Source organism: Fulmarus glacialis, unplaced genomic scaffold (assembly GCF_000690835.1).
Source record: "Fulmarus glacialis isolate BGI_N327 unplaced genomic scaffold, ASM69083v1 scaffold15934, whole genome shotgun sequence".
Lineage (NCBI taxonomy): Eukaryota > Metazoa > Chordata > Aves > Procellariiformes > Procellariidae > Fulmarus > Fulmarus glacialis.
Window position 1 is genome coordinate 6,543 of NW_009208850.1, and position 14,312 is coordinate 20,854.

The window sequence follows — 14,312 nt, forward strand, 5'->3', positions numbered from 1 at the left end:
TCCGTAGAAAAAAATTACCGCTACCCCATCCAAACCAGTACAAGCATGCATAGCTTCTACTCTTGGTCAAACATTAATACAACCAGTGCTGGAAAACCTGTTACTTCTTTTTTGTTATGCAAATATTGTCTTCCCCAGGGATCTAGAACAGCTTCCCAGTGAGCTAGAACAGCCCTTTAGCAGTTGTAACCTGTACAGTGAAGGGGATCAGAGAGGGATCAGGCTTCCCTATGTCCTCTGCATCGTCAATGGAGTGCCCAGAAAATGGAAGATCTGCACCCTGCTGTAAATGTGGGTGGCCCTGAAATAACAGTGATCAGGATTCCTGCAGCTGAGTGTTGGGTGCTGTCAGACACTGTGGTTCTCAAACGCAATCAAGCAGCCACATGGACAAGGGAACCGACCGCCAGTCCCACTGGTGCTTGTAAATGGATTATTGATCCAGAGTCAGATGGGTATGGGCAGGGAGCAGCACAACCAGTTTCACAGAGCTTGTAGAAAGAGATGTGCTACAGGCTGCAGTGGGGAGCATAGCTTGTGACACACATCCCAGAGCTATAATGAAAACTGCTGGCCTGATTAATTCCTGTGCACTGGAATTTCTAATTTGGCAGCTCTGTAATCCTTGCAGGCAGCCATGAGAGGGAGTCCAGCCCTGCCAGATTGCCCTGCCTCCAGCATGGAAGAAAACGTATTTAGCAGGTTGCATGTAAAGTATTAAAACCTTTTGTTCTTTTGCTTGCACAGAACCTGGTTGCATCTTACAAGGAGACTCGGAATGAACTGGTGGGAATGGATTACTCAACTAAATTTGCTCCATGGTAAAGATTTTTCTTGTGAGTCTGGAAGCTCCTTCTCTGCTCCCATCCCAAACTGATGTTACCTGTCTGTTGAGTGCTCAGTGGGCATTGGTAGGGCTCTAGGTGTGATTCCTTTGCCCTTTTTGTTGGGGTAGAGCAGCCTCAGAGCTGCCCTTTATTGCGCTTCAGGCAGCGGTTCCCTGGGAACATTCTTACAATTAGGAATTGCTGAAGTGTAGCAATACTGTGCCAAGAGACCAGTGTGCTGGGAGCAGCGATGTGGACAGGGCACTGGAGAGACACACAATTTGGCTTTGGCTTTGTGCTGTTTTGTATATCTGGGGTGGTTGAGAGCAGCCAGGGAAGAAGTGTAGCTTCAGCGTGTTGATGGGGCTGTAGCAGAACTTGACCCAGTCCTGGTTTGCTGAATACTGTGGGGCAGGCCACTTCACCTCACTGCCATTCTGTTTTTCTGTGGGGTGAAGAGACACTTCTGATTATTCCTATTGCAAAAGGATCTCTTGTTTGGGTAAATATGATGACTTCTAAGTAGGGGTTTTAGTCTCCGGTGCTGGAAGGGGCAGAGTTAATTCCGGACTGAAACTGCAGCAGCAGAACTCAGTTCAGCCTAATGCTGAGAGCATCTGGAGCGTTTTCCCGACAGAATTGCAATATGAAACAATTTTTTGCGGCTGTTACAGGTCAGGATTTCTTATTTTCAACCGGCTTTGTGCTTTAATGCTTGCAGTGGACAGCTCCACCTGGTGGCACTTTGGGATCTCAGGACCACTGGCACTGCAGAAGTTCTTTATCTGTGGTGGCCTCCACTCGAGTTTTTCGAAGCTGGCTGTTTGCCCAGAGCAGACAGTCCTGATCTGCCTGCCCCAAAGTGTTCCTCTGTCAGATAATCAAAATCAGACCGGTTCAGATTGCAGCCACCTCATGCTGGCCATTTCTAAGCGTTAGAGCTGGTCAACAATTAAGGAAAAACTTCAGACCCTTTCTTTCTGTTTTCCAAAATTCGTTAGAACATCAAATGTTTCCACGAGCCCTAGTGGGAAATTGCAGTAAAATACATTTCTAGGAAAATCAAGGTAAAAATTGTTCCTTATCACCCTTTGCCATGGGGTTGGAGTCTATAAGCTCTTTCCTGTCTTGCACAGCACTGATTTGGGACAAATGGAAGGAGCCCAGTGGGTTGAAATGCCAGAGCTGGGTTTGATTCCCTGGTTTTCCTACCCTGCCTGAGATTTTCAGCAAGTCACTTGCCTTTGGTGGTTGCTCAAATGAGAGACTAAGGTACTGAAGGAATAGGAGCACTGGGCATATGATAAATAGGTTTGTAGTAAAAGGAGGGCTGTTAAGGCAGATGATGTAGAGGTCGACATTTGAGATCCATTTCTGGGTTTGTCATTGGTGCACTAAGTCACCAGCTGATCAAGTCTTTTAGGCAAAACTTGTAAAAATTCTGTAAAATTATTTATCTCAGCAGCTTGGAAACTCCTGTAACAGTCATACGCTAGGAAGGGGAGGATTTTGATTCTCAGGTTGAAGAGTTGCAAAGAAGTCATAAAACTTGACTAAAGCTGTTCGGGAAGTCAGTGCCATAACTGCAAACTAAGCAAAAGTTTTCAGACAACAACTCTAAACATAAAACTGCCCCTTCACTCCCTCTACGCAGACATCAAGCTGTCAGTCCATATTGCATTCAGGACATCATTCTTCTGCTTTCAGGCTGGCGCTAGGCTGCATTTCACCTCGATACGTCTATGAGCAGATCCAGAAGTATGAAAAAGAGAGAGCAGCAAATCAGAGCACATATTGGTATGTCCCTGCACGACCACTGTGGCTTGTTTTCTCTGAAAAGGAAACTGGCATCTCACGCACAGGAGAGAATGATTTGTTAACTTTCTTCTTAATTAATGTTTGTTTTTCCTGTGCCTGCTGTCTGGTTCCTCTGGGTTGCATTGCAGTTCTGTTTCTGTATGGATTTATTAGTCTGCCTTTGACATCCAGAGGCTTTAGGCACTTTGTAAGTAAAGATTATTAATGCTAATTGTCATTATTATTGTTGGAAATTGTGGTTTATGGTTTTTAAAACTGATCTCTGTAAATCATCACCATCCCTCTCTGTATTGTTATTATGGACTAGTTGAGAAGGAAGAAGAATGATGTACAAACAAAAGCCAAAGGATTTCTTACGCCAAGGATATGAGCAAGGTTTCACCCAAAAGGCTCAGCGACTGTGTGACTTGTACGAATCACATGGTGTCAGAAGGACCTCTGGCAAATGGCCCTGTGCTTGCTCGGCTGCTTGACCATGACCACAACACCATAGCAAAGGGGAAGAGGGGACTGGGAAGCGGGCTTAATGCATCCAGCCTTGTGACCCGTGCTCTTCCTCGCCCCGCCGCTGGCTGCTCGCCTGCCTGCAGGTTGTCCTGAAGGAGTCTGGGGCACAGTTGAGGTCAGTGTATCCATCCCTGGGCTGACCTTGAGCTTGTTCATGCACTGTGATGTCCCCAGACACTGTGAATTAGAGCCTGGTAGGGAGCTCTTACGGAGAAGCAGGTTCATGTTAGAGCCTGGCCTAACGCTAGACCTGGATGGGAAAAAACCCAAACCAGAAAGTCTGTGCAAACTGTAGAACGATGTTTTCGTATTGGTTTGTTACATTTGCAACACGTTAAACAGCACAGTGGTTGGTGAAGAACAGGCAGAACATTGCCAACAATTCCGGCCAAAATACTCAATTTCATTAAAATCCAAATGATGGATAAAACATTGACTTTTTGCCTGTTGAAGTGTATGCTTTTTTTTTTTCTTCAAAGACAATTAAGAGAGGAAGGATTTCAAGAAATGAACATACTCATGTTTTTCTATCTAATAGCCAGCCAGCCTGCCTGCAGCCAGGGTGCCATGGTGATGTGAGAATTTTAAAGTGATAAATAATTATAAAAATGAAGCTGTCAAGCTCCCAGGCACTGCAGTCAATTGCACAGTGAAGTACAGGTCATGGTGGCTGCACATGAGGGACTGATTGAACCTCAGTATCATGATACTAGTTTTTAGCATTTGGACAGTGTCCTGTTTTGTAATCAGATTTTCAAGAAAAATCTTGTAAGCCTAAATATCAGCTGAGCAGAATATTTCCAATACACCAGAAAGCTGAAGCAGGTCTCAGAGGCTGCGGTGCCATCATTTTATAAGAAGTTCTTTTTATATAAAAGTTTTTATACAAAACTGTCTATTTTCTGCAGGCGTAGCACCTGTCATGAGCTAGACCACTGTAAACCCAGTTTTGAAAGGTGCCTTTAAGTCCCTTACAAAGGTTATTGCTTACATCAACGCAAAGCTCTTAAGAATGTGCTGACATGCTTGCTCATGCGGAAGCGCAAAGCTGAATCAGGTCCTCGCCCTGCTCTTTGGAGAATTACATCCCAGTAGGGATGGATGAGAAACAGGTTTCCTGAAATTCTGCTCCTGCACTGGAGTTAAGGAAAGCTTCCCAAGTGATTCATGCAAAGCTTGCTTTCGCTGTAGTCATCCAGGTGCAAGCTAGATAAGTAGGCTTGGGGCAAGAACTGGTAGCATGGAAAGGTACGTGAAATTGTTCACTGTGAATAAACCTAACGATGTTAATGATGGGTGCTACGGAAGCATAATCCTAATTTAGTAATTTTATCTGACCCACAGTGAAATAAAGACATGGCTTTGTGTTTTAGGGTCCTGTTTGAACTGCTGTGGCGGGATTACTTTCGATTTGTGGCCCTGAAGTATGGCAAAAGGATTTTCTCATTAAGAGGTGCGTATAACCATATTTGGAGAGGAAAGGTATAGTCTTACAACAGGGGAAGTAAGAGGAAGAGGCTGTCGGCGTTGTGTTGCACAAATGTTCTCATAGCACCTGTGTCACCACCCTGGGTTGTTGCTGGGGACTTACTATTAGCACAGAAGTGCCTCAACACCATGGTGCTGGACACAATGTAGACATTGAGACTTTTGCCCCAAATCTGATTAGATACAGGGAGTAGCATTAACACATGTCAGTGTGAAACAGCAGCACAATAAGAGTAAAGATGCTGTTTCCAGAGACACTCCACCTTTGGAGAGAATCCAGGCTTCAGGCTTGCCGAAGTTCACCAGAGAGTCTGGGACAGAGCAGGAACTGACCCAGCAGTGTGAATCCCAAGAAACCGGATATTCTTTCTGCCTTGCACTACATAGGAATCAGAATCAGCTTCAGCTCCAGACCCAGTCACTTACATGCAGGTGTCTACACATGAAATGGGGGTCTGAACTCTCAGTGCAGCAACAAACATCTAGTCCATATAGTCAGGAAACCCTACAGCTGATGCCTGTGTTGGGTGAGCTGTTCGCCATGGGATGTAGCTGCCCACACCTAAGCATACAGCACTGTTTTAGATGCCCTGGGGCAGTCTGCCTGGCATCCAGCTGTGGCTGCAGAGGAGCACGACTCCCTCAGGGCCTGCGTCACATCTGCCAGGCCTATGTGGCTGTTTTGAATGCCCTACAGCGTCTCAAATGGCACTAGATGCCAGTGGTGGGGCTAACCTTAGATGTCTGGAGCTAAATCTGAGTCATCCCTGCTGCCTCCATTCCACTGTACAGAGAACTGTAACTGCCACTGGACCTCTGCAAACATAACGTCACCCCCTCATCTGTTCCTACCCCACTGCAGGAGCAAAGTGTTACCAGGGGCTTCTGCCAGGTAATTCTGGGTTCAGTATCTGCTACAGAAACAGATTTCACATAAACATTTTCCTGGAGTAAAATTGAACAAAAAGATACTAGCTTGGGCCAGAGCACATCTCCAGCCACTTGTGAGGTCTGAGTAATTTTTAAGTAAAAAAAAAAGAGCAAACACCAACAAAACAAATAATCAAAATCCGTTAGGGGTTGAGCATCCTCCGTGTGCATGAGACACCCCTTTGCAACACTTGAAAGGAGGAACAGATCATCTCTAAACCTTTGCAGAAGGAACGTGGCTTGTTTGTAATACCACTGAGAGGGCAATCTTCATCCTAATGTCTTGTGTCAACCAAGGTGCCTCTGGCTGTCATTGTTTTATTAATAAGTGCCTGCGTCAGCATTTGTCTTCATTAGCAGTTCATTTTTTTCCTCGATAGGGCTTCAAAGTAAAGAGGTCCCCTGGAAAAAGGACCTTCAGCTCTTTGACTGTTGGAAAGGTCAGTAGAAACTGCAGGTTTTGCTAAGCGTGCTTTTCGTTTCCACGTGTCTGCATGCTAATGTGTGCTCTAACGCTAACTCAGATTTATGTAGGGGAACGGTCAGTGTGATCAGGCCCTGTCATTTAAACTGTTACCACCAAACAAGAATCCAACCCCTCAGTTTGGTGTGAGTGCAGGATACGTGGCTTCCCTTCTGAGACTGAGCACCACGCAGGAGCAGACCCACAAAGTATCATGAATGGCCAGGCTCTGTCTGGGTGGTACATGCTTTGTGAGATGCACTGCAGTTAGATTTTCCTGCCCAGGTGGAAGTGTTTACTACCTGTTGGTCCCTTCTGTTTAGTCACACAGAGGCTGACTAGCCCTTCTTACCAGTGCTAAATTGTTCTTCCAACTGGGTTTGGTTAGGAGGTTAAAAGAGCCTTAGAATGAATCACATCTTTTGTTATGCCACAGCCTTTTAATATCCTTGCTTTTCTTTAGCTTTTATAACTTTGCTGTCACATGAATAGCAAGCATAATATCTCAAAAACTTAAAACTTGGAGGGACTAACAGATTAAAGTATCACAATCAGTGGAATACCTATATATCTTTCTTCACATTCATGCCATGTGTGTCCATTTGCACACAGGTACAATAAATATTTTCCTTAACAATTGACAAGGCTCTCTACTTTTCAGGTGCTAACCCTTGGGGACTTGTCCAATACATTCCTCTCTGCTTTTAGTCACCTGTCAATAATTTTTCTGTTCTTGGCCCATCTCACTATTGTGTGTATATTTATTTTGCTCTGCAAAATTCCCTGCAATCCACCTGATTCATTGTTTTTTCAGTCTGAGATTTTTCTGTTCCTAGTTTTTTTCTTGCCAAAAATTCTCCTCATTTTAATTTTCAGTATAATTTCCCATTTAATTTCCAGTGGATCTTAGTGGCTGCACGCCGGCTAAACCTCACTGAAATTTCTCCCTGCTGCTGTACACTGGCACTGTCTTACCTGCTTGGGTGGCTGTGAATGCATGACCACAATTTGGTTTATGAGTGCCTAGTAATGTCATCGTATCCCAGCGCTGTCTTTTGTCTCTGCAGAGGGCAAAACGGGAGTTCCTTTTGTCGATGCCAACATGCGAGAGCTGGCTGCGACGGGCTTCATGTCTAACAGAGGGCGGCAGAATGTCGCCAGCTTTCTCACCAAGGACCTGGGGCTAGACTGGAGGATGGGGGCAGAATGGTTCGAATACCTGCTGGTAAGACTGGACCCTTTGTGTATCTGGAGTTGTTCGTGCTCCCTGCCCTCAGTGACAGACAAGAGGACAGCTCTGCCTAATAAAGAAGGATACAGAGATGATCAGTAATTTTCAGGATGATATAAATGCATGTATATACTGCTTGCATGGTATGTACTTTCCAAAGCTCACATAAGAGAAGGGAATCCATAAACCAAGATGTAGCTAGGAAGTTTGCAATGATAGTTTCGATCGTCCATGTAGGGTTTTAGCCAGAGATCTGTCACGCTTGAGAAAACTTTCAACCATAAATTATATTAACTGTGCTGTGATTTGCTCACCCCAGGGGCTGGGGAGGAGGACAGCCCAGAAACAGAACATAAAAAGAAATGTGTTCGGGCCACTGAAGCCAGTGTTGGCACAGCATCTTTGCATTGATCGCTGTGGACAGGGAAGCCATCTAGTCAAGAACAGGCGAGTATAGACAATAGGTGGATCAGCCTCCAGAGAGCTCCACCCCAGCTGGAGGCATCCTTCTTCATTCTGGTGAGTCACAGGCCTCCCTGCCAACTGGAGGAATTAGTTTCTCATACGCCGATCAGCAGTCATGCAAGCGCAGTTAAATGGCTGGGTTGCTTCTCCATCTTCAGTCCCCATAGAGCCTTCCTGGGAAGGTCTGAACAGGCTGGCAGCCCCCAGTTCAGAGGCACAGGCTATGTCTGTACAGCTCTGTATGTCTTTGCTTGGTTGCCATTGTCTCTGGTGATACTGATGGAGAGACTGTCAGTAGCACCAAGCTGAGCGGTGAAAACTGAGGCTGAGGAGGTGATAATCTGCATTTGTTTTTCACCAGACTGAACGGTACAGATTAAAAAAGACTAATATCAGCCTCACATTAAAGATCTTGTCTGTAGGATACAAGAGGCTATTGGTAATCAGGAAACTTTCTACTCGCTAGGATGGCTGGAGGTAGAGAGAAAGCCCAGTCGCCTCACCACTATCTGCAACTAAAAGACACTTTTTTGTGAATGTGGTTTTTTTTTTGAGCTTCCTTGGAGCTGGGCTCTGACATGGCTTTGGCTGCGGAGATCTACAGGAAGATCTGGGTGCTCTTCCCATTGCTGTGTCTCACACCAGTGCTGTCAGCAGTGGTGAGCTTGCACAGTAACACGGTGCAGGACTTCTGCAGGATCCTCCAGAAAGTGGTGTTTGTGGCTGCATGCAATGATGCTTTTCCAGATAAAAGCGAGAGCCCCCAGCACATAGCACCAGAGAACTTGTATCGGAAAAGTGGTGGCCTTATCCTTCATATCCTGGCTGGAATTTGGGATGGAAAACCTTACCTTGAGTGCATTTCTTTTGCAGTTTCCGGTGGTTGTATAAGATAGCTGATACCCTGCATGTCCTAAGCTTTGTAGCAGTGACTTGCCAAGCAGGGGCTGCATTTCAGTATGGATGATCTAATTCCTGTAGCCTGATTGCATTGTATATGACACACAGTGGCCCTCCAGAAGAATGGTACAGCACATGCAAATGCACAAACAGATCTGTGCATGCCTGTCCTGCAGAGTGAGCCACGAGGACCGTTTTGAATGTTTTGTAGTATCTGGCTTTTGATGGCATCTATCAGCTATGGCTTTCAGAGCAGTTACAAAGGTGACTTCATTTTGCAGAGAGGGCAGCTTGCTTCATGTACAGACAAGCCTCGTACTCAAAAGCCACCAGTTGATTAAGAGTTGGGAGTCAGGAATTGAGGCTTTGCTCTGACAGGCGGGCAGCCTTGCCTTCCTCAGGTAGGAGCTTGGTTCACTTTGCAGTCAGACTCAGAGGGCCACGGAAGATTCCAGGTCCTGTTCCCCAAGTGAGGAAGACCTGGAAGGTCTCACACTAGAAAGATGCTCCCTGGGTCACTTGCCTTTATTCATATGGGCATGAATGTTACCAGCCTTGCTGGAAGCAGGATTTAGCACTCTGCACTAGCCCTTTCATCTTGGGAAGCCCCAGATGCTAACTGCCACTGTAGGCTGGTGTGGCACAAGGCTGATCCTTGTGTCCTTCTGTCCCTTCCTTTCAGCTTGTGTCACACTGATATATTGCTAGACAGCTCTGTTACTTTAACCTGGTGGCATCCCCAGAGTAACATACAGAGTAACAGGGGGAGATACGACTATAGAGTGATAGAGGCCAGTGCAGAACTGAAACTGGTCTCGCTTGCCTCTAGAAAGGGAAAGCAATGCATACTTCATCTCTGATACTTCCAGCAAAGGCCCACCAAGTGTTTGCGCCTGCCTGTGAAGAAGTGGGCGTTTGTCATCCACGCAGTGAGACTAAGGCAAGCTCTCTGCAACCTGCTGAAGCCAGGGGAAAGGCCAGAGACCTCTGGTGTCCTGAACAGAGAATATCTTGGCTATGATTTCATTCACAGGGTCAGGCCCCAAGGAAAGGGAGAGAAACAAACAGAAGAGAATGCCAGGAAGGGGCAAGGCTGAGGGGGAAATGAGCCTGCCTCCTCCAGTCCCCCTTGGATTTGCCCTCACCTCTCACACACGCTTTCCTGCATGTTAATCGCACAATCAGGCCTCCGATGGCATCTTTTTTCCCCTCCTTATCTCACCAACTGGAGGAAGTGCTGCTGGGAAGGGGAAGCCTGGTGCACAGTGAGCATAGCTGGCTATTGATCACCCTGACCCCAGCTCTCAGCTGGCTTTGTGGAGAAAGGGGAAGGGAAAGTGGCACAGCCCATTCCCCCGTGCCTTCTGCCATCTGGGTGTGTTGAGCTCCCCACTTCAAAGAGTGGCTGAGATTTTGGAAACGTCATCGCGTGGAATGGTTGACGCTACAGCTGCAATGAAGGGAGAACAGCACTGAACCTGCTTAGTGACCTGTCTGCAAACTCTTTCTGCTGCAGCTGCCAGCGCTACGCTTTCGCAATGCGAACAGCTCTCCCAGGAATGCGCAGAGATCCCACACCCTATTTGCTATCACTGCCACTCCCCTCCTGAGCTAGGTTTGAATTGTCCTACAACTGGAAAGCTTCCGATGTTGGATTTAAGCCACCCTGCCCAGCTGAAGAGCACTCAGACTGAACCATGTTGTGCTCTCATTTGTGCCTGTTTCAGGAGCTTTGCTCCATTTTACATAAGCATTCTTGAGAGCTTTTTATTTGTTTAGATGTAGAATAACTGGATTATGTGCCGCCTAGTGAGTACGTCATGAGAGCTCTAGTGTTTCCCGTAGTAAAGCACCTCTCTCTGCCAAGTCCCTGTGAGTTGAGGCTTATCGCCTGAGGAAGGTCGAGTATAGCAGGGAAAAAACTGCAGTGTTTGTATTGATTGCATCTTCATACACTCTGTGTGGTCACTCCATACAGTCTGAGTTAGACTTTTCTCCAACCTGCCTAATAGGATCTGCAGAGATGATTTTGTTAGTGTGTGGTCTCTGGGTAACTGGTCAGGAAGAATTTTTCTCATATTTGAAAAGTACTGGGCTACTGTTTCTTGGAATATGAGCACTCAAAAACTAGGGCTAGTTGTCATGAAGTTTGCCAGATGATGGCAGAAAGAGAAGGATTTTGAAAAAAAAAGGCAACTGAGAAAGAGAGGGACTTTGGCTGGACTTTTACCTATCTCATTGACCTAAGGACCGCAAAGTGAAGCCGCCTGGGAAGCTGATCCCAGGTGTACAAAACAGCCATGCAGCATGGTCTTCTTCCGAGCCAGGTGGCTGTACTTACCTGGGAGAGCTCTGACTACCCCTTGATTCCCATGCAAGGAATTCTCCCCTTGAGATAAGGGGTGGATGGGGAGAGAAGATTCACCAAGGGCCGGCCCAGCTCTTCTTACTGTTTTCTTCCTCTGTTCTCAAGGTGGATTACGACATTTGTAGCAATTATGGCAACTGGTTATACAGCGCTGGTATTGGCAACGACCCACGGGACAACAGGAAGTTTAACATGATTAAACAAAGCCTGGATTACGATGGCAATGTAAGTCTTGTTTGGCTGTCTTACAACAAAGGGTGCAGCAAAGCATATGTGATAGTTTCAGGGAACAGAGGAGATCAATCTGCTCTGTGGATACTGCCACAAAAACAGCTCTGTGATCTTGCCAACAGTCAGGCAGGTTCCTCATTGTTATACAGGAAAATCTGACGTTTACAATTTGCTGCTGTCCCCAAGGAGGCTGGTGCTCTGTATGCCCTCCCTGCCCTGCCATCGGTCTGTGTGTTTAGTGTTTCATCACCATTTCTTCCGGGTAACGGCCACATCCCATCCATACCTCACACTGCCATTTCCTTGAGCACAGAACAGCTTCTTGGAGAACTCAGAAGTGAGAAGAGAGACGCAGCTGTTCACATGGCACCTCAGGAGGTCCTGGAGAGTAGATTAAACCTGTGACTCCTCTGACTATCCTCTTGTAAGCGGTGGGAACAGATAAATCACCCTTCCCATGTGCTTAGCCAGTGTTCACATACCAGATTCCCTGTTTCCACTCTGTTCCCTAGCTTCATGGCAAGCTGTGCTGTTGCCTTTCAGCACTGTAGCTGGCAGGTCTTACCAAGGAACCCGAAATTAGTCCTAGTAGAGGACACAGCAATAAAGTTAATGGGAGAGATTCAGGGGCAAGGGGGGTTCATCTTGCCAAGCACAAGAGTGCACAGCTGAGCTAGTCACCCCAGTTTCCTTCAGTCACCGGAAAGAAAAAAGGACTTCTTGTGAGTGACTTCATCTCACTATGTGCTAAATAGGGCAGGTGAACTGTACCAAAAAAGCACCTCTGTCTCCCTCCTCTGCCTGCAGAGTGAGCCTGGGAGAAGAGCTCCAGCATCCAGGTCTCTGTGTTCAGGCACTAATTCTGGGTAGAGGGTTTAGTAGGAAGGGCTAAGACTTGACAGAGGTAACTGATGCTGTAGTACACCAGCTTCTTTAGCTGAAAATCAGGTTCGTTCTTTCATGTTAAGAAAGACCCTTGCTGGGAAGCACTTTCAGATTGCTACTGAATGGATCCTGTCCTGTTGGTTCTGTTTGCAGGGGGATTATGTCCGGCTGTGGGTCCCAGAACTACAGGCCATAAAGGGAGCAGATATCCACACCCCTTGGGCACTGAACAGTGCTGCTCTCTCCCAGGCAGGAGTAACTCTAGGTGAGACCTACCCACAGCCAGTTGTGACAGCCCCAGAGTGGAGCCGACACATCAGCCAGAGGCCCGTGAGTACTGGGAAGGTTCAGATGGGGTGGGAGGGCTCCAGGCAGCTGCTCTGCATCTGTAGGAGTGTCTGTGAATTCTGCTCTTCTTTCTCAGGTATAAAGGGAAAAAATTCCTTTAATGCAAAGTCACGTTACCTCACAGCAGAGCGTGGTCCATCCCTGCACCGGGACTGTGCAGCCAGGGTTATTTCGCTGTGTCTGTCCTAGTAAACTAAGTCCCGACCTCCTGTCATCCAGACACTTACATTGTTACGGTGTTCCCCAGCACGATTTTGCCAGGGCCAACAAGCACCTTCCAGAACCTTGTCCAAGCAGAGTTTGAGGGTACCACGTGCTAAGGACTGTCACAAAAGATGATCTTGACAATGCCACCCTCCATCCTATGGACATAAACTCTACCAGGCCAGTTGGCTTTAGGACTGAAGAATGAACCCATGCATGTTTTGTTTACTATTTTCTAAGTAGCTTTTCTTACTCAGGTTTTTTCCTTCTGGATATACATAGTGCCAGACATACCTGCTATGGTGAATGATGTAAATTTTAGCTGCTTCTTTATCCCATCAGCCTTGTATAGTCAGCAGGGCTTAGACAGAGAGAGCGTATCCTTCGCAGCATCCGTCCCTGCCCTCCAGACCCTGCCTGCCCTGGCAGCCCCAATGGCAAGCAGGGAAGGATGGGGTATCTCTGAAGGCCTCCACTGGCCTAACCACCCGCCGATGCAGATGGACAGAAGGGAGCCAAGGTTGATGCTCAGTTTGTTCGTGTTCATGAGGTGGAAGTAAAAACAACCAACCTCCTACCATGCTTCAGTGCATCCAAACTGGAGTCAGCAAGGCCAGTAAATACTGGGACTGGCCCTTGCACTTTGCTTCTTGGGTGTATCACCCCTTTAGAATGGGGACAGATTAAGATGTGGATCCTGCAACATGTCAAGACTTGTATCTGCTGATGGCTGCTGTTGTTGGAGGAGATGGGTATGGAAGGAAAGTGCTCTGTAGGTCTGGGTGGGATCAATGGTGGTGGAGCTGGAAGGGAAGAAAGCGGTTGGTTGACGGTTGGACTTGATGATCTTAGAGGTCTTTTCCAACCTTAATGATTCTATGATTCTGTGAAATGTTTGTAACCAACAGTTGCGTATTTCAAGGGGTTTTCAGCATTTTGTCTTCCCCCATGCATCTTCCCTTGCTCCTCCCAAGTAAAGATACTTTGTGGAGGCTCAAATTTAGTTGTCATGTGATGTTCAATGAAGAATGAAACATGTCTCCATTTCGGGTTTTAATCCCAAGGTGCAGTACCAGATTCCTTTGCCATGAGTAGAAAGTTTTGCGAAAGCAAAGCCTTCTGTTTCCAGCCATGCTGTTGAAGGGCCTGGATTATTACCCTTCTGCTTAGGAGTGCATCTGAGATCAGAGAAAGGACCCTGTGAAGGAACCCCTCAGTGAGACATTGGTTTGAGGCAGTGATGAAACTTGAACCCAAAAAACCTCCTCTGTCAGGCAAGAGTTTCATTTTGATCAACTTTCCAGCTCACCTTGGGCTCTGTGGGCCTGCACTGCCACACTGTGCTTGTGAAACTAAAACATTACTGGGAGGGACTGTTGGCCCGATGTTATTGAGGCCTGGAGAAGAACCTTTCCCCTCAGCCCCCCCCAGACTATCAAAATACCTTTGAAAATACAAGCCCATATCTCACTGGAAACCCAAGTTTCCTAAGTCCAAGCTGTCATGGTTTAATCCCAGCCAGCAACAAAATACCACGCAGCCGCTCGCTCACCTCCCCCCTCCGGTAGGATGGGGGAGAGAATTGGGAGGGCACAAGTAGGAAAACTCACAGGTTGAGTTAACAACAGTTTAGTAATTAAAATAAAA

General features: G+C 46.8%; 1 protein-coding gene across 1 annotated transcript in view; it reads left to right on the forward strand.

Annotated features, from left to right (window-relative positions):
• Positions 1-14,312, forward strand: part of LOC104075974 (cryptochrome DASH-like) — a gene marked incomplete at its 5' end in the record, with an annotated part of 21,358 nt that overhangs the window by 6,408 nt on the left and 638 nt on the right. The window contains 7 exons of the mRNA XM_009576658.1: positions 748-821; positions 2,535-2,624; positions 4,526-4,605; positions 5,951-6,010; positions 7,101-7,258; positions 11,103-11,222; positions 12,267-12,443. Of these exons, the coding sequence (XP_009574953.1) occupies positions 748-821; positions 2,535-2,624; positions 4,526-4,605; positions 5,951-6,010; positions 7,101-7,258; positions 11,103-11,222; positions 12,267-12,443 (759 nt within the window). The remainder of the gene's footprint in view (positions 1-747; positions 822-2,534; positions 2,625-4,525; positions 4,606-5,950; positions 6,011-7,100; positions 7,259-11,102; positions 11,223-12,266; positions 12,444-14,312) is intronic.